This window comes from Pyrgilauda ruficollis, unplaced genomic scaffold, assembly GCF_017590135.1.
Source record: "Pyrgilauda ruficollis isolate IOZ18807 unplaced genomic scaffold, ASM1759013v1 scaffold12, whole genome shotgun sequence".
NCBI lineage: Eukaryota > Metazoa > Chordata > Aves > Passeriformes > Passeridae > Pyrgilauda > Pyrgilauda ruficollis.
In genome coordinates, this window is record NW_024510321.1 from 6531274 (window position 1) to 6549172 (window position 17899).

Genomic DNA, 17899 nt, shown 5'->3' on the forward strand with positions numbered 1-17899 from the left:
TGATTCAGTCTGAGTTTGTGTTTTGTAAGTCCTCCAAAGGTACCCATAACAGCATTCAAATGTCACTGTCTGAATTGTCATCGGTGGTAGAACTTGTCATTATAAACTGTAAACTTGTGCATATCTTGTTGCAGGTATGGATGTGTCAGAATTTAATTAAACAGAGTTCTCAGTTTGTTAAGCAATTGGATGGTCCAGACAGACTTACTTGCTTATTCCAAATAAAAAGACTGTTGGGGCTGTGTTGCAGGTAATTTCTTTTTTTTCTGTGTGCCACTATGTAAAAAGTGTTCAGAAATTATGTTGGGCACTTGTTTGTTTCTTTTTGTAGCAAGTGAAGTATTAAATGTACATTAATTTCATGTAGAGGACTGTTTATATTAAATATGTATCTGCCATGGTATAGAATACCTGTTCCTATGTAGAACAGTCCAATGTTCTTAAGCTCTCTTGACTTTGAAGTTCAACATGTGCTTATGGGATGCTCTCCTGGGATAGGCCTGAGTATGTTCTCAACTGTTCTTGTATAGTGATATCATTGACAATATTTGTGGAAACCAGGTTTTCTTGGGAACTGATAGTGTTTAGATGTTATTGTCTGAAGTAGACTGATGTTCCAAGGATACACTTTGGGTAGATGTTGTTTCAAAACTAATATAATTGAATCTGGCTTTCCTCACACTTTATTTTGAACTGAAGGCATATTGAGCTAGTACACTACTGTCTTCAGCATTTAATGTATTATTTGTAGTGGGAGGATCACAGGAAGGTGAATCTGTTAAGGTGACTTGAATATCTGGCAGCTGTTGTTATTCTACTATTAGAAAAGAATATATTTGTTCTTATCAATAGTAGGAGCTAGTTACACTCTGCAGAGCTTTAAAATACTTGGTTTATGAAAATTGTTTCATTTACATCACTGAAGTTTGTGTTCTTATAAGTGTGTAAACTGTGTGCATGAGAAACAGTGTTACCAGATTCTAAAGAAGACTTGGGTGGTGGGCTTTTAAATCCGTGTGCACTGGGACACAGATGTGGTGCCACTGCATGGAATTGTACATTTTCACTACAGCAGAAATTGTGTTTTTGTAAATGCAGCTCTTAATATGGATAAGGAAGAAAGCATATTGTTAGGACAAATCAGTCCATATACATCTCTCACTAAAAAATACTTTGAATTCTAAATAGGCTCTTAATCATCCAAATTTCTGTGGCTACTGGTAGCTGTTACATAAGCAACTTGTTAAAAGGGTGGGAATGGTTGTATTTGTAATATTTCGGTCTGTAATCAAAGACATATTGTGTTAGTTATGCACATGATGTTCCCTAACACCTGTTCCCAGCTTGTGTTGCTCTGGGGCTTTCATAGCTTCATTTCCAAATTCTCAAATCACTCAGAGCAAGAATTTAGTAGGATTTAAAGGTAAAATGCCATATTCATAGCTACCTGAAAATCAGGAGTTATTATTATAAAGATACTATCAAAAAGATGTAGCTAAACCACTGAGAGCACCTGGAAACCAAGTAGATAGAAATATGTTACTTTAAGGTGATTGTGTGGTGAAATATGAGAAATATCTTGTTAAATAATTTTAATTTCTTTTATAGGTTACTGCAAAATTGCAATGATGACAGTCTGAATGTTGCACTTCCTATGAGAATGCTTGAGGTATTTTCATCTGAGAATACGTATTTGCCTGTTTTACAAGATGTCAGCTATGTGACATCATTAATTGAACAAATTTTGCACTACATGGTTCAGAAAGGTGAGTAGCTAGGAACCAGAAATTCTGGGAAATAAATCAAAAATTGAACACCTGAAGCCCATATTGTTTAATAAAATTTTTGTCTTTATCACAGACATGATGGGTAAAGTGCTGCATACACTAACCTATGCATTAGGTGGATATTGTCCTTGTAATGAAGTCATGGCTTGAGAAATTGCTGCTTGATTTCCTTGGAAATTCTCTTTATAAATTGAGTATTCTACTAAGTTATTTATACAGACCTATAGCACAGCCTTTGAGAATAGGTGGATATTGCCTAACAAAAGTTTTATTCTGGTAGATGTTTAATACTCTCACATGGACACACGCACTGTGGCACATCTAAGTTTCAGTTGTGTAAAAGTTGGTCAATTTGTTGCAATGCTGTTTTCTGTAAATATTAATATTCATTATTATTCTAGATTGGCATTAGTTTTTCATCCTGCCAGCACTGAGACACCTCAGCAGAGATGGTGGCCTGGCTTTTATTTGTCTCCTACCATCATCAGCAAAACTGTTTGCTTAACTGCAGTCAGTGACACCTGTGCAAACATACCAAAAGTTAATGAATTGGATAGTTAGCACTAAAATGTTTAGTTGCAAAGAATCTTTATTACTCTGGGAATGTCCAAAATAAATGATTTTGCATTTTTGATATGGTGGCTTGAGTTTGCAAAACTTGTTGATTGTGAGGAAAGACAAAAACATTTTGAAATAAATCTCTTGGATCCAGCCTCTGATATAAAATGCAGAAAGAGCATCTTCCAATCGTTGGTTATTGGAATATTTCTGTATAATATTTGCAGTACATTCAGTGGACTTGACTACCTAATCCTGTCACTAAGGACCGTATGTTGAAGTCACTATGAAGAAAAAAATTACTCTTAATGTAGCACATTTATTTTGCTTGCCTTGATATAACAGAAACTTTGTTTGTCACATTGGTTTTTATAGAATAAATATGCATGTATATATTCTTTTAGTATAATATTCTGTCCTCACAACTTATATATGAAAGTTTGAGATTATAGAATCATAGTTTTTTTTACTAAATTTAGATTTCTGATTACTTATAGTGAAAACAAAAAAAAAAAAAAAGTGGTTTTGTGCAACTGCAAGTGTTCTGTCTCCTTATAAGTTTTGATGCTGAACTTGTAAAGAATCTGTTACCAATTTTCATTAGTGTATGTTTTTGGATAAAATTTGCCTTCCGTGTATGTCTGGTCAGCATTGCTAAGTCATTCCTTTTTGGGGACTTCCACTGTGACAAGTTAGGAGGTCCCTGAGAAGGGTTCTTAGGCTGCACTCTCAGTGATGTGACACTGTTTATGCATTTACAGTGTTCCTGTAATTGTGGAACTTGTGTCTTAGTTTGGGAGTTCATTGAGCATGAAGGATGTTGGTTTAAGAAGAATGAAGTCACGTGGTTTCATTTGTACTTCAGTGAGACAAAAATAAATTACTCTCTATACATGTTTTTATGGCATGGGTGACAATGCATTTTATTACTGTCTGAGAGAGCTCTGCTCTGGAAATAGTGATTGTATTCTTCAGCCTGCTAAGGCAGGGTGGTCACAGAATTGGGACATTTTGCCACTAGGCCTCTTGCCTGTATGGTGCAGTCATGTTTTGGAATAGAGTAGAAAATTCTTCATTTCTGGAAGAGTGAAAGGACAACACGACTAGAGTCAGTCAAAGGAGAAGAGAACGTCTTTGTCATAAATCGTTACTTTAAAAATCAAAGTATTCACTTCATCAGCAAGAGCTGATTGATCTTTCAAAATCAAACTGACTCTGAATATGGTTATCTATGAATGATTTTATAATGTGATGTTTCCAAAGAGATTGCTGATATAGTCTGTTAATTATGTGAATGTGACTTGGACTATTGTAAAATGTCTTCCTAGGTCAAGCTTCATGTAATGAATTAGAAAGTATTTTTCAACTTCATTTGTATTGTTTTTTATGGAAAAGAAGAAAAATGCTGTGTTTAAAAGGGATTTTTTTTTATTTGTAGGCTACTACAAGTCGCTTTATTTGTTAATTAACAATAAGCTTCCCTCGAGTATTGAATATTCTGATGTTTCTCGTGTCCCTATTGCAAAAATACTTCTGGAGAATGTTCTGAAGCCATTGCACTTTACATATAGCTCCTGTCCAGAAGGTGCAAGGTAAATAAAGATGATACGAAACATTTATGTACTCATTTGCTATAGTCAGAGGTGCAGTTTGTTGTTGTCTAGTGTCCAGCCATTCTTTCAGTGCAGTTTGTTGATTTATTTGTACAGTAATGGTTTTTTGGTAACACTGTACATCACTGAAACAATGTAGTTTCAGGTGTTTTTAAGAAAAAGGCAATAAAATGTGGACTGCTGCAATAAACAGAGCACAGAGAATAGCAGGTATCAGTACACAGGAATGAGGGTGTGGAAAATTTAGATGAGAGCAGAGATGTAGCTAGGGGTAGATGAAAAGAATTTTAGAGTTCAAAAGAACTTTGTGACAGATAAGCTGAGGTTTATGGAGAGAAATTACTAAGGCAGCTTACAAGCAGAAAGAGTCAGGTATGTAGACAGAGGGAACATAAATTGAGGTTGTATCACATGCAGTAGTGTTTTTTGTTACAATAGGATTTTGGGTAGAAAGGGTTTTTTAGATGTATTTTTTCCCAATATTATAAAAAATGTATTTAATTTCAGAAGTTTTCTCCCAGCTCATGAAAAGTTTAAAGGATAAAATTGCATGTAAGATCATTAGAAAGAGGATTTAGTGTAAGAAGTTAATTTTTGAGAAATCTGATGTACTAGGATGGAATTAATAGGGCACATCTTTGCAGTCCTCTTGATGGATGTGTTCATACTTGCAAAATGATCTATTATTCCATTGGTATAATTGTGGGAAATTTTGCCTATATTTTCTATAGCAACAATTTTTCTTCCTTTCAGGCAGCAGATTTTTGCAGCCTTCACAGAGGAGTTTCTGGCAGCACCTTTTACAGATCAGATATTCCATTTCATCATTCCAGCGCTTGCTGATGTGCAGACCATTTTCCCTTATGAACTCTTTCTGAATGCACTATTATTAGCAGAAAGTGGATGTTCAAGAAGAAGTGATCAAGCCCCATGGCTTTTCTACTTTGTGTTAACAGTTGGAGAAACATATTTGGGTGAGCAAGCTGAGTAGACACTTCATTGGTTTCTTCCTGTTGGAATTAATATGTTACGTATTTCCTCAACATGGTTCATTGCCAAGTAAAAAGGACAGTTTGTGGATAAAAGTGTTGGAGAGATCTGTTCTGTTACCTGTTCTTACCCTTTTTATTATAAAAAATGCACTAATTTGATAAGATTTGGCATAACTTGTTCTGGTCAGGTATTTCTGGTAAAATATTTTTTATAGCACATTGTGATCTCACTGATGATCTTTTGTTTCTATGTATGTGCTCTAGGATCCCTTTCAGAGGAAGGACTTCTTGTGTATTTGAGGGTACTCCAAACTTTTCTCTCTCAGCTGCCTGTGTCTGCTGCTGGTACAAATTGTCAAGATGCAAACAGTGATTCTGAAGATGAGGATGAAGAGATCAGTAAAATGACAACTACACCTGTAAGAAGTGCAGAATTTCTGTGAATGGATTTGTGCTGTAGCAGCAGAAATAGGCAAAAACATGATCACTCTAAGTCCAGTATTTTTCTATATGTGTAGAAGGGAGCCCTGTTTACCTCTTAAAAATTGATGACTGTTCCCTGCAAGCAAGTGGAACTGATTGTTTACATTAAGACAAACTCCTTACTGTAATAATAGATCCAAAAGTAGAGATAGCATGTCTGTGAAAGTACAAAGTTTTTATTTAAAAAAGGCCTAAAATTGCCTTTCTACATTTGTATTTTACAGAGATTTTCTTAGTCTGTATTCTGTACGTCCACAATGATGCAGAGGTATCATGAAATACACTCATACTCCAACTTTGTGTTTTCATTTTCTTTCTCACAGAAATAACTACAGTCTTTATCTGGTAGAATAGGTCAGTATATGCCCACTAACTCAAAAGCCCTCAAAGGGAAACCAGCTCCTGCTTTCTGTAATAATACATAGAGACACTGTTATAAATAGAACTTCTTCTCTATAGTTCAAACTTAGAATAAATCCGTGCTGATTTCATCCTCCTACTACTCATATCAAGGTTTTGACTAACCAAAGTTGGACAGATGGAAATTCAGCAGTTGCTTACTGGTCTTTATGTAATCTTTCAGAAGACACAGCCATTCAAAGGACTTAGTGTGCATGCTTTCCTTCTAGAAAGTGGGAAATTTCACCATATTTAAAGTCCATTAAACAGACTTAGGAAGAGCCATGCTGCCAGGGAGTACTTGCAGCATTTTTTCACTTGAGTGTTTTTAGATGCTGTGTGTTGCTGTCACACCAAAATCTTTACCAGTGTAGTGTGAATAAAATACTTTCTTTGCCAGGCACACACACTGTGTGCAACATAAATATTGGCAGATTCTGCTTGTGGCCTAGAGATCGGTGATTAGGTAAAAACAAAGCAGTCATTTCTGTTCACAGATAACTTACACTAATTCATAAATTAGAAAAAAAAAATCTGCTCTGAGGAGGCTTTATATAACTAATACTTTTTATTGCAATATGTTTTTTTTCGTGTATTTCTCCTGTGATTTTTTGTACATATTCTGTATTTTCATGTATGCCTGTCTTACCAAAAAAAAAAAAAAAAAAGGTGAGTGGGTGGGGAACACCCCTCTTTCTTAAGAATGTATAACTGGTTAACTTGTGTCTTTCAATGAGCCTGACAGCTTTGCTCAGTTGGGGCAGGATAAAGATAGGAAATTAGGAAAAGGTTAAGGTAGACTCAGTTGCATGCCAAGAGAAAGCATTCCTCTCCACACACTGCTGGTACTACCCAGACATGCACTGAACACCCTGAACTTTGTTGTCATTTGTTAACCCAAGAATTGTGAACGTGAAAATACTCCTGAATAATAAAGGAATTTAGAGTCAACATCCATTTCTGGGTTTCATGTCCAATGCTGTCTGATGTCAGTGGAGAAGAGATTATTTTTCACATGTGTCATGCCAGTTAGAGATTTTGCCTAATTGTATGCAAGTGTTGCAGAGTATGCTTATAGTAAAGGCAGTTCTGCTGGCCTCAGTGAAGGATGGACACCAAAGCTCAACACTTACCTGCCTGGGGCTTTAAGTTGGCTTTTGGATCTGTTTTTCTTAAAACTTGGATATACATATGTGTTTCTGTTTTATTTATTGTACAAGAAAACGTCATTCTAGTTAAATTTATAAGTATTTTTTATAGAAAAGAAGGTATCATTAAAAAGAATTAAAAGTAAACTTTCCTTCGATGTGTTTGTAGGGTGATGGGAGAATATCAGTCCAGTACATAACTGAGGAGTGCCTCAAGAAATTGGACACAAAGCAGCAGACAAACACTCTACTGAATATGGTTTGGAGAGATTCAGCCAGTGAAGAGATCTTTACCTTGATGGCATCAATTTGCCACACACTGATGGTACAACACCGAATGATGGTGCCAAAAGTCAGGCAAGTAGAAATAATAGTCATCTTGAGATGTAGTACATCTAAAATTAGTTTTGTTAGATAGACTTGTTTTAAATGCCTTGTGGAGTTTTTTTCTGTGTTTTGTTTTACAACTAGCCAAAATAAATTAGAATTTCAGAATTTAAACAGTAATTACAGGCAAACCAAAGAGTGGATTCTTTGTTTCTTACTTTTCTTGCTGGTCACTATGCCCTCTCAAGATTCTTCTGGGCATTTTATCTCTTCCCTTGCTCAGAGGCAGTGGTGAGTGTCATTCTAGTAGAAATTGGACTACCTTGTCTCTAAAACATTCAGTGCTCTGAATTCTGTCTGGCTAGCTGAGCACTGAAACCAACTCATTCACACCCTTCTTTAATATATGCCAAAATCTTTTGCTACAAATTAAAATAATTGCTTACTATTGAAAATTGCTGTTGTTTGGGGAGGGTTTGGCACCTGAGATGAAAATAAAAGACATGTTCATTTGTGCAGTATTCTTCTAGAAAGATTGCAAACCACAAATGTCGGAACAATGGGAGAAGATTTTTGACCTTTTTATTGTCAGACTGAGACCTATAAGTATTAACACTCTTCTTGTGCAAGTAGTTTTGAGTACCTATGTAGTTGCTGGTAGTAAAGTAAGTATTCAGGGAATGTTGTAAACATAATTCAAACTGCATTGTAAACAGTGATACAGAAAACTAATTAGGTGCTATCTTAGCCCAATGGTGTTTATAGCTGCTAGAGGAAGTAAGATGTCAGTGAAACTGTGATTGCTCGATTAGGGTAATTAGTTCTTTGTAGACTAATTGCATTAGAGCAGGATGTGAGACCTGAAGATCATAGCAGCAGCTGAATTAGTGTGCCAGCTTTATTGTTGCAAGTAGTACATTGCCTTGGATAGTAATTACTGAGCTTAAATGCATCACTGCTTTGACTGGAGGCTTGCTGGTGAACTGTGTGGAAAAGGGCGTTTAATGAATAAAGAAGTCACCGGACTTTAATTGTGTGAGTATGGCATCTATTTCCTCTGAGGAGCTCTATTGGGTCTGTGCAATTATTTGTGATAACAAGCTATTTACACATTGGATAAATTCAGGAGTTATGAAAGTTCTACTCACCATCTTCTAGTAGAAAATAATTTACAAATTGTGACTTTTGAATAGTTGAATTTTAGAAATGAATAGTAGATACTAAGATTTCAGTCAATGATACCAGTGCAATTACTTTTGTGGTCAAAATGAATTTATACAGATATTTAGTAAATTAAAGTAGACATTTAATTACTAGTTCTGACTTAGAAGTCAGCTGAAAATGCTGACTTTGCCAGGGATCATCATTTCAGCAGCTGTCAGTCTTTTGTCCTATTCTCAGTGCATTTTAGACCTGGTCTGGGTTACCACCAGTTATTCTAAGCATAATGTTTGAATGTTTTTTGAAGGACAGATGATGCTTATTTGTGGAATTTAAAAAGATAATTAAAAGACATTTTGTCATTAAGTTTCACTTTTTTTGTCTGGTGATTTTTTTTTAATGCCCAAATAATTTTATCAAATTTAATTATAGTCTTTTGAAAGATGCTACACTTGCTTTGAAACTTTTAAATTACTTAATATCCAGAGTGAAGTATATCTACTTAATGAAACCATGTAGCAATAATTAAGCAAAAATAATTTATCTCAAATTATTTTTAATGTATTCTAAGAGCTTAATAGTGCTCTTTTATTTCATGTTTGAAATCATACTGGGTCAAATGTTTTAAAATAGGAGTTGTTAAAAAGACTTAGTTTATTTAATAGCAAATACATCTGTGATATAAAATAACAATAAAAACAGAAGCTTCAAATCTGAAAAAATATGAGGATAAATATAGTAATAATTGAAAATAATTTTTCAATAACAAGATAATTGGGCTGAGATCAACACAGGCTTTAGAAGGGAGCAAATGACAAATATCTCAGTATTGTTTTAGTAGTTGTGAGGTTTTTTTCCTTCTTGGACAAAAATGAGAATTCGAGAATATAGACTTGCATCACTCTGTTAAAGCTGAATGCTTTTTTTTTTTTTTTTTTTTCTTGAGGCGCTTCAGTACTTTTATAATTTGACTGATGATGGTGATACTGTGTGATGTTAGGAACATGGGTGTTGCTGAATCAACTCAGTGTTTTCCATGGTTTTGTAACAGAGACCAAGACCAAAACAGGATGCCCACAAGTGTAATGTAGTTTGGAAAGGAACAAGCCTGTCAAGTTATTTTCTGATGCTGTAGACAGGGTGGTGGGATCCAGAGCTGGATAACTCAAAAAACACATTGCTTTAGGTTAGTTATTAGGAATTTTGATCAACTCTGAAATAGTTCTGGAAATATGCAATCAAGCCAAATTAAGGAAGGTCACAATACAAGAAAAACCTGTAAAAAATACAAATACAAGATACAGAAAAACCTGTAGCCTGTTTTCAGTAACTTGGATTAGAGGTGTAAAATAAAATCCTGATTGTAAAGGAGCCATTGGGAGTTCTGCTCGTTTTCAAAAAGGATGGGGCTTTAATGTTTTCGCTGTGAAGTTGATACATATTATTAGAAACAGTTACTAAAAAAAAAGTGAACTTGTGTCTTGGACTGTAGCTCTTATGGAGAGACTTACAAGACTTTTTCATCAAAGCGATACTTTAAATAAGTAAGTTTTGTCTCTATGAGATATTTTGGGGTGTGAGTTAATACCTTAGACTTGATCTTTATTTCAGCTGGGTGTTCCATGGTGGTGGAAGCTGTGCTGGGATGTCAGTCGCTGTCAGCATCTGACCAGTGCCCCTGAGTTTGCTCGCCTTGGGTTAACAGCTGCACAGTCCCTGTTCCTCACTGCTGCTTAATTACTACAGCTGCTCATCTTGGCCTGTGGTTCAGCATTGTTTAGCAAATGTCACTCTGGTGTGGTGTGGGCAGCCTGTCCTCATATGTGTGCTGAGATACCCAGGCTTTACATGGGGCTGTTGGGGTCATTCTTCAGGCGGCGTTCTGACGCTGCTGTGTTTTTCTTAAAGCCAAAATAGTTGCATATGCAGTTTTATTCTTCTTTTTTTAAGCTTTGCTTTATGTTCATGGTCCAATACAAACAGAGGTAGAAGCATAAAGCAGCCTAAAGATCAGGACAGTTCATTTACCAATGGCTGTGCTGCTGTCTCATACCTGTGACACCTCGCAGTTCTGCAGTGGCAGGATCTGTGACCTGTCGCAGGCTGTATGAGCTCCTCTCATTCTGCTGTATTCTCTTCATTAACTTAAATGGTCTCAGTGGGAAACTGAGCCCAATTTATGACCTAGACTGAAAATCTTGCCTTTAACTAATTAACTTGTAGTGGTGCCTCAGCTAAATTAAGCTTAATGGGTCATTTAATCTGTCCCATTGCACAGGAGGAATTTGACACTTTTTTTAAACCAGAGGTGCCCAAAATGCTAATCTGGCAAGTAGACATAAATCATGTGGCCTTTGTGGACAATTAGATACCTAGAGAGAGAAACAAGGTTCTAAATAAATGATCGTTATGTACTTACTTTTGGGAACAGATAATTTAATTTGGTATGATTAAAATTGATACTTAACAGGAATCACTGAAGTGAATTTAACTCTATCACGGCCTGAGGTTGAGGCAGTATGTGTTTCTGCACTTGAAAAAGGTTTATCCTTTCTGGTAGCAGAGAAGTGTTTCTTTCTTCCAAATGACTGTGCTGAATCTTAATATTGGGCTTTACAGAAAATCTATTAATGAATCAATTACATGAAGCATGTATAATAATATTATAGTAAAGAAGTTGGTGGCATTCAGTGAGATTTTCAAGAAAATGCAAAACCTCCAGATATGAGAAATTTAAGCTTTAGCTTCTTTTTTTTTTTTTTTTTAAGGAAAAGGTGGTCAAAACTGTATGGACACTCAGGCTTTATATTAGCTGGTCTCTAAACTTTGTGGATTCCTAAGGCTCTTTCCTCAGGATATATAAGCCATCCCTGTATTCTTCTGCAGTTTACCAGGAATTTTTGCACGGTGTCATTTTAATGTAGCTCTGCCTGGAAAGGCTGTTTTTAAGCCAATGAACATCTTTTATCTGCCAAGGAAAAAGATCAAATAAGGTAGATTTTGACCTATTTTGATTCTCCAAGTTTTTTTTTTACTTAGCTGTTTTTTGCTTTTCTCAGTGCTTTTTTTTTTTCTGTCAGTGTGAAACCAAGAATTTTGAAACTTTATTACAGGCGATTTGTGTAGCTACAACTTTCCAAAGTCATCCTTTCATTTTGTGGTGGGTTTCTTTTTTGTATTTTTTGGTTCTAGTTGTCAGTTTCAACTTCAAAAGCCAGTTTCTGTACTTGGAGTGGGAAGGTAGCTGGCTTTTTCTGCCATCTTTACTTTTGCAATGGATTAAATTTCAGGTGAATCTAGCGATGCAAATCTCTTTTGACACATGGCCCAATTCACTGTTCTGTGTTCAGTTTCCAGTTCTGTGTTTGTTTTCTGGTCACAGCACAGAAACTTCAGAATGGAAGCTTTGGAACAGATGAATTCATTTGCTTTGTGTTTACAGTTATTTCACAGTAATGAAACAGGCTGTTGGTGCCATCTTCTACCTAATGTACATTTTTGTACTTAACCAGATTTTCAGGAAAGGGAAATGTGAAAGTTGAATTAATCAAGCATTTCTGGATTTGAGCCATGAAACAGAGCAGTTGCTACAACTGACTGCCTGAATCACGGGTATGGAATAAAAATGGCTAAAACTTAGGCAGAGGTTATTATTATAAGCTCTTAAGGTTTGTCCTTTTTTCCCCTTCATTACTGCTGAATATTGCTAGAATGAAAAAATGAATTACATTATGATAGGTTCGTTGTCCATAATGTTTGTTCATTTCTGCTCAAACTGTTACATAGTTTCCAGGGATTATTGTGAAATTAACAAGTTTTTACTTGGAAGCTGCATGAGACCTGAAGGCAAGGTGCAAAATTACTTTTCATTTTAAATATGAGGCTGAAAACTGAAGGTCACTGAGGAAATCTCTCATTTCGGAAACCAAGACATCCGAGCTGTCATTCAGATATTTAAACATTAAAATACAAATCCTTATTCTAAATTAGCTAGGTATGATAAGGCTGTCCTTACATGTTAATGCATAATTTTTGCCAAATGTCAAAATAATATGACTTTAGAAGGAAATAGAATTCTCATGTATCAAAATCAGGTTGATTTTTTTCAAAAAAACCGCACATAGTTAAAGTAGAATTTAATGTAACTGCAAAGCATATCTTAAACTGGTATTAGCTGCAGTTGCTTCAGATTTGACTTGGACTTGGTAATGTTCCCAATGTGCAATTTCTTTGAAATAAGTGAAGCTCCCAACTCTTTAAATGTAGTGGTCTATGCATTTAAAATTCAAAGAGGCACACTGCAAACTCAAGGCTGCTTGTTTCATTTCCCATTTTTCTGCATGGCCCCAGTCTGTTTCCAGAACTCCCTGTACCTGTGAAATGATCCTTTGTGCTCAGAGAGGAGTTCTGCCTGCCTCGTGCTGCTTTATCCCAGCCCAGATCCTGTCTGTGCAGCTGGGTCTGGGGGCTGCAGGTGAGCTGGGAGCCCGAGGAAGGGAGCAGCTGTGGGCTCAGGATTGAGGCTGTGCTTGTGGGAAGGCAGCAGGAGGAGCAGCCAGCCAGCCAGGACTCAGGGGCGTTTGTGAGAGGGTGTGTGGGTGTTCTTGTGTGGGAGTTAAACCATTCTCCAGTGTTTTTAAGCCTTTAGTGATATTTTACTTTTTTTTCTTTAATGAAATGTGAGCTTCTTTTCGTTTTGCCATCTGGCAAAATTTAATTTCCACATGGTCCACAATAAATACTTTGTTTTTTGGCAGCAGGTAGTTTCCCCTCCCTGCTTGCATTTCCCAGCCTCCCATCTCTTGTATGCCTCGTCACAGAGAATTTTCATGTTGCAAAACTATTGGCCACTGAGGGGTGTTGATCTCAGTATTTGTTTTACTTACTTCCTAATAGGAATTAGGAGACCTAGGAAAGTAGCATCTAGAAAAATTACCTGAATATTGTTCTTTGATACCTGAAAAAATGACTGTTTAGTCAGTGAAATCCAGTTTGGTTCCTAGAAGACATTGTTTCAAATGATTGTGTCTCATTTGTTGTTTCCTACAAGGGGAAGAAAATATGCTAGGGATGACTATTTAGTTTGAGGAAGCTTTTTATTTCTCTTTTCTATAAAAAGTTTTTGATAGTGTAATCATGTCTGAAGTAATGTGGTTAAAGTCAGTCCTGTGTATAACTGGCTTGTGAAATTACACATTTACTTTTACAAATTAGTGAGAAATCTTCAAACAATAAACAATTGTCAGTCTGCAGATGGGTTAGTGTACATGTAGCAGTCCTGATATTGTTTGATTGATGTTCTATTTCTCTCTGCCAAGCTGAGTATATCAGTAACATTGCTATAGTTCTGATATAAATGAAGGTATTTTAATCTACCTTCTGCAAAAAATTGCTATGTTTGTTACTGTCAGAAGAACCACAGAAGTGATCTCTTAACTAGTTTGGTGTAACTTTCTGTATTAGAATTTAAAAGGTCCCAGATCATTACTTCAGTGTTACGTTACCTTAATTAATATATGTTGAATTCAGCGAAAGACTGGAAATGTAGGTTTATATTGTAGGGTTTATTGCTGAAATAATGAAAGCTGTTATTTATATTGTACAGTTTGTTGCTGAGATAATGAAAGCTGTTACTTTTGGTATAAGGTTTTATATGCTCAGTTGTCAGTTTTTGGGGCTTTCACCATATTTGATCAGAATAAGACCTTTCATGTGGAAAAAGTAAATTTAAATTGTTAATTTCTGAGAAATGCTTGCCTGAAAAGTTGTTACAGAAACATTGAGTTTTGTGAATTTTGAGTATTTTGGAAGACCCAATTAATTTAACTTCTTCTTGCAGGCTTCTTTATAGTTTAGCCTTCAATGCCAGATTCCTGAGGCATCTTTGGTATTTGATATCTTCAATGACTACACGGATGATTACAGGGTATGTATTGTACCATTTCTGGATCTGATTCTTTGTTAAAATAGAGTGTATCTAGTGAAAAGGGAATGGGACAGATAGAGGTGTGGTTACTTACCTCCTGTGATTTCATAAAACTGAGCAAAATCTTGGAAATCAAAGAGAATTTTAAAAATACTTATTTTAAATGAGTTTAATATTTGGTAGTTCTTGGAGTGCTTACAAGCATCAGTGTAGCAAACACTGAAGCACCAGGTGGTTCATCCCAAGTGTGTGAGTTTTATCTCACATGCTCTGACTAGTCCAGAAATAGGTCGTGGCAGAACCACTTTCCTGGGAGCTGGAGCACTACAGACGTGTTCAGTGCTGACATGCAGAGAATTATTCTCTTTGCTTTGTGTCTGCAAAGTATCTGCAGTCTGTATTAGTTAATGCCCATGTTAATTTGTCATGGAGACCCTCAGTTACCAGTGACAAGAACTTATGAAGAGTAACTTTATTTTCCAGGAATTGGAAGTAGTTATTTAACTGAAAATACCATTGTTATATTGCTGTTGGAGCTACTACCACATTGTTTTACTAGGATGCTGAAGGTAGTACTGTCACAGAGTGTTTTATTAACTTCTCTTTTACACTGCATTTTGTGTTTTAAGGTCTATGGTGCCACTCCTTCAAGTGATTTCAAGAGGCTCTCCCATGTCTTTAGAGGACTCCAGCCGAATTATCCCTCTCTTCTACCTTTTCAGTTCTTTGTTTAGTCACTCACTTATTTCTATTCATGATAATGAATTCTTTGGTGACCCAATAGAAGGTGAGTTTCAAACATGCTAAATAGCAGTGCTTTGTAAAATGTTTTTGTGTGAGGCTGGAGAGGTCCCTGAGCAATGATTTGCTGACATGTGGGAGGAAGGATCTTCTGGCCTGGCTTGCTGATGGTCCCCTGAGCACTCAGCTGTCAGCTGGCTCTTTTATGGTGATTGCACTTAGAAAAAAGAGAGAAAAATTAATGATCTGCACCTTGGGAACCCTAGCTTTACACAGGGTCTGATATGGAAGTTCTTAATCATGATAATTTTTAATGAGTTAGTGAAGAGAGTGAACTTCTTCTGGACTGAACCTGTAGTTTAATGTATAAATTTAACATAGCAGGGGTCACAAAAGACATCAAGGGGATATTGTAATTAAAATAATTGTGACTACACACAATCCCAGGATTTGATCTCCTTTCTAAATGTTTACTCATTCTCTTTTTGGGTGGTGTTTCTTTTCTCTAGATTGTGTGTGACTCTTAAAGTTGAATTAAATAATTAGGGTTTTTAAAAGTAATTTAAGGAAATTTAAGCTTGTGTTTCATGTAGTTGTAGGTCAAAGACAATCATCAATGATGCCTTTTACACTAGAAGAGCTTGTAATACTCTCCCGCTGCCTTCGAGATGCGTGTCTAGGAATCATAAAGTTGGCTTACCCAGAAACCAAGCCAGAGGTTCGTGAGGAATATATTGCAGCATTTCGGAGTGTTGGAGTAACAAAAAACACAGAAATGCAGCAATGTATACAGACAGAACAGAAAAGGTGGATTCAGTTATTCAAGGTAAATAGTGGCAGTTTTCAGAACATAGCTGAATAAAAAATTTTAAGGTTTCTGCTGAAGATATGAAATTAGTTTTTTTTTTTTTCCCTCACTGAAGATATGAAATTAGTTGGTTTTTTTTTTTTTTCCCCTCTAATTTTATTGCTGTTGCGACAAGGAATATGGATTTGGGAAGATTGCTGTTTGCCATAAATGCTAAATTTCAAGTAACTAAATTTTGATAATGGTATTGCTGTTGCAACAAGGAATATGGATTTGGGAAGATTGCTGTTTGCCATAAATGCTAAATTTCAAGTAACTAAATTTTGATAATGGTAACAATTTTTTTTTCCTGCTGTCAACTCTTAATTTTCTTTCTTGTCTTGTTTATAAAACAGTTACTGTGTAAAATATGGGGTTTATTTTGGACTCCCATTAACCGAGGTGCTTAAGCATGTTGTCATAACTTTGTAAAGGTGCAAAATTGTAACAAAATCTAATGATTACTCAGGTACTTCTGTATTAGAGACTTCACTATACTGGTACCACACTGTATTGGTTTTTTTGGTATTCTCCTAAAAACTGTTGGTATTCCTCATTTTGGGTTTGCTGGAATACTAAAGGGGAGGTGAATCTGGCTTAGCAAATTTGAATTTAATGTATGTTCCTTCTGGATGTCTACCAGTGTTTTTCTGCTGGTTTTATCTGTGGCGTCCTAGCTAAGACATGAGTTAAGAGAAGCTGAAAACGTTAGCAGAAAAAAACCTCTGATATAACTATTGCTGAAAAAAAAGAGTGCTTGACTTGTCATGAAAATTCTGCAGCAAACACATCTAGTCAGCTAAAATTGCTCATTAAAGAAGTGGGAGCAGAAGAAATGCATTTTCCAAATTGAATGCTAGATTTACAGTCTGTTTAATACTGGTGACCTCTCGCACACTAATGTTCAGTTCGAGTCATCAGCTGTCCCTTCAGGTCTTTTATCACTGCTTTTGTCAAGCTATCTATTTAATTGAAAGAAGTTAATTGAATGAAAATGATCAACTAAGCTTGTATTAATATTGCTAATGGAACTTTCTTCTTGGCCATGTTTGGAGAAAGATGTCATGCTAGACTTTAGGAAAGGCCCATTAAGGCTTGCACTTAACCTGATGGGCTAATTAAGGAATGCTTATTCATTCTACAAGTCTAAGGTAGCCTCTATCCAGCCTATTCTGCCTGATTTTACAACACATTTCACTTATGAGCATAAGCATTAATAGCAGTGAGAGTAACTGATAATGTTTTGATTGCATTGAATACAGTCCTAATGCACCACTGAATCTGTAATTTGCACAGATTGATCTAATATATGTTTGCACAATGTAATTTAATTACTTGTCTTTAAATTGCCAAATAAACTTGTGATTTAAAGGTCACTAATGAAACCCCCAATATGTGTTTTTTTCTGGGAAAGATGTCAGACCAGGGGTATTTTTATGCCTGCACTTCGTATCATGCCTCCTTCTTTTAGTTTGCTTTAGTTTGTTATGCTTAATCAATCTTTGTGTAAGTTGGTGGGTTTCAGGTGAATTTGATCATATTTTGCTGTCATTCAGAGAGCTGTAAAGTTCTGAGGTACTTTGTCCCACTTTGGCAGTCTGAAATTTAACTTGTAGTGGAACTTTCAAAACTTGGGTGTACACTTACTGTGTTCAGGAGCCAGGGTTGTCTTCCATCAGCTGAATTGGAAATATAAATCTTGAGCGTATCTGGAAGGCTCCAGTTCTACCCCAAAAAGAAAATAATACTGAAGCTTCCCTTGTTTACTTCTTCAGAAGCATCTTTGTTGTTACAGATAAAAATTGAACATGGCTAAGGTTAATGTCATCAAGAAGTGCTGTCCTGTGTGTAGCGCTGAGTCTTTCCTGACAGCTTTGAAATTGCTTCCTGCCAGTAAGCAGGCAGCATTACCTTCTT

The 17899-nt window shown here is 35.9% G+C and overlaps 1 protein-coding gene across 1 annotated transcript in view; it reads left to right on the forward strand.

The window, feature by feature from the left end:
* The window catches only part of UBE3C (ubiquitin protein ligase E3C), a 70097-nt gene that overhangs the window by 14831 nt on the left and 37367 nt on the right, over nt 1-17899 (forward strand). Inside the window, exons 5-13 of the mRNA XM_041486272.1 lie at nt 135-250; nt 1609-1766; nt 3784-3937; nt 4712-4932; nt 5215-5369; nt 7150-7337; nt 14308-14394; nt 15024-15181; nt 15729-15961. Of these exons, the coding sequence (XP_041342206.1) occupies nt 135-250; nt 1609-1766; nt 3784-3937; nt 4712-4932; nt 5215-5369; nt 7150-7337; nt 14308-14394; nt 15024-15181; nt 15729-15961 (1470 nt within the window). The remainder of the gene's footprint in view (nt 1-134; nt 251-1608; nt 1767-3783; nt 3938-4711; nt 4933-5214; nt 5370-7149; nt 7338-14307; nt 14395-15023; nt 15182-15728; nt 15962-17899) is intronic.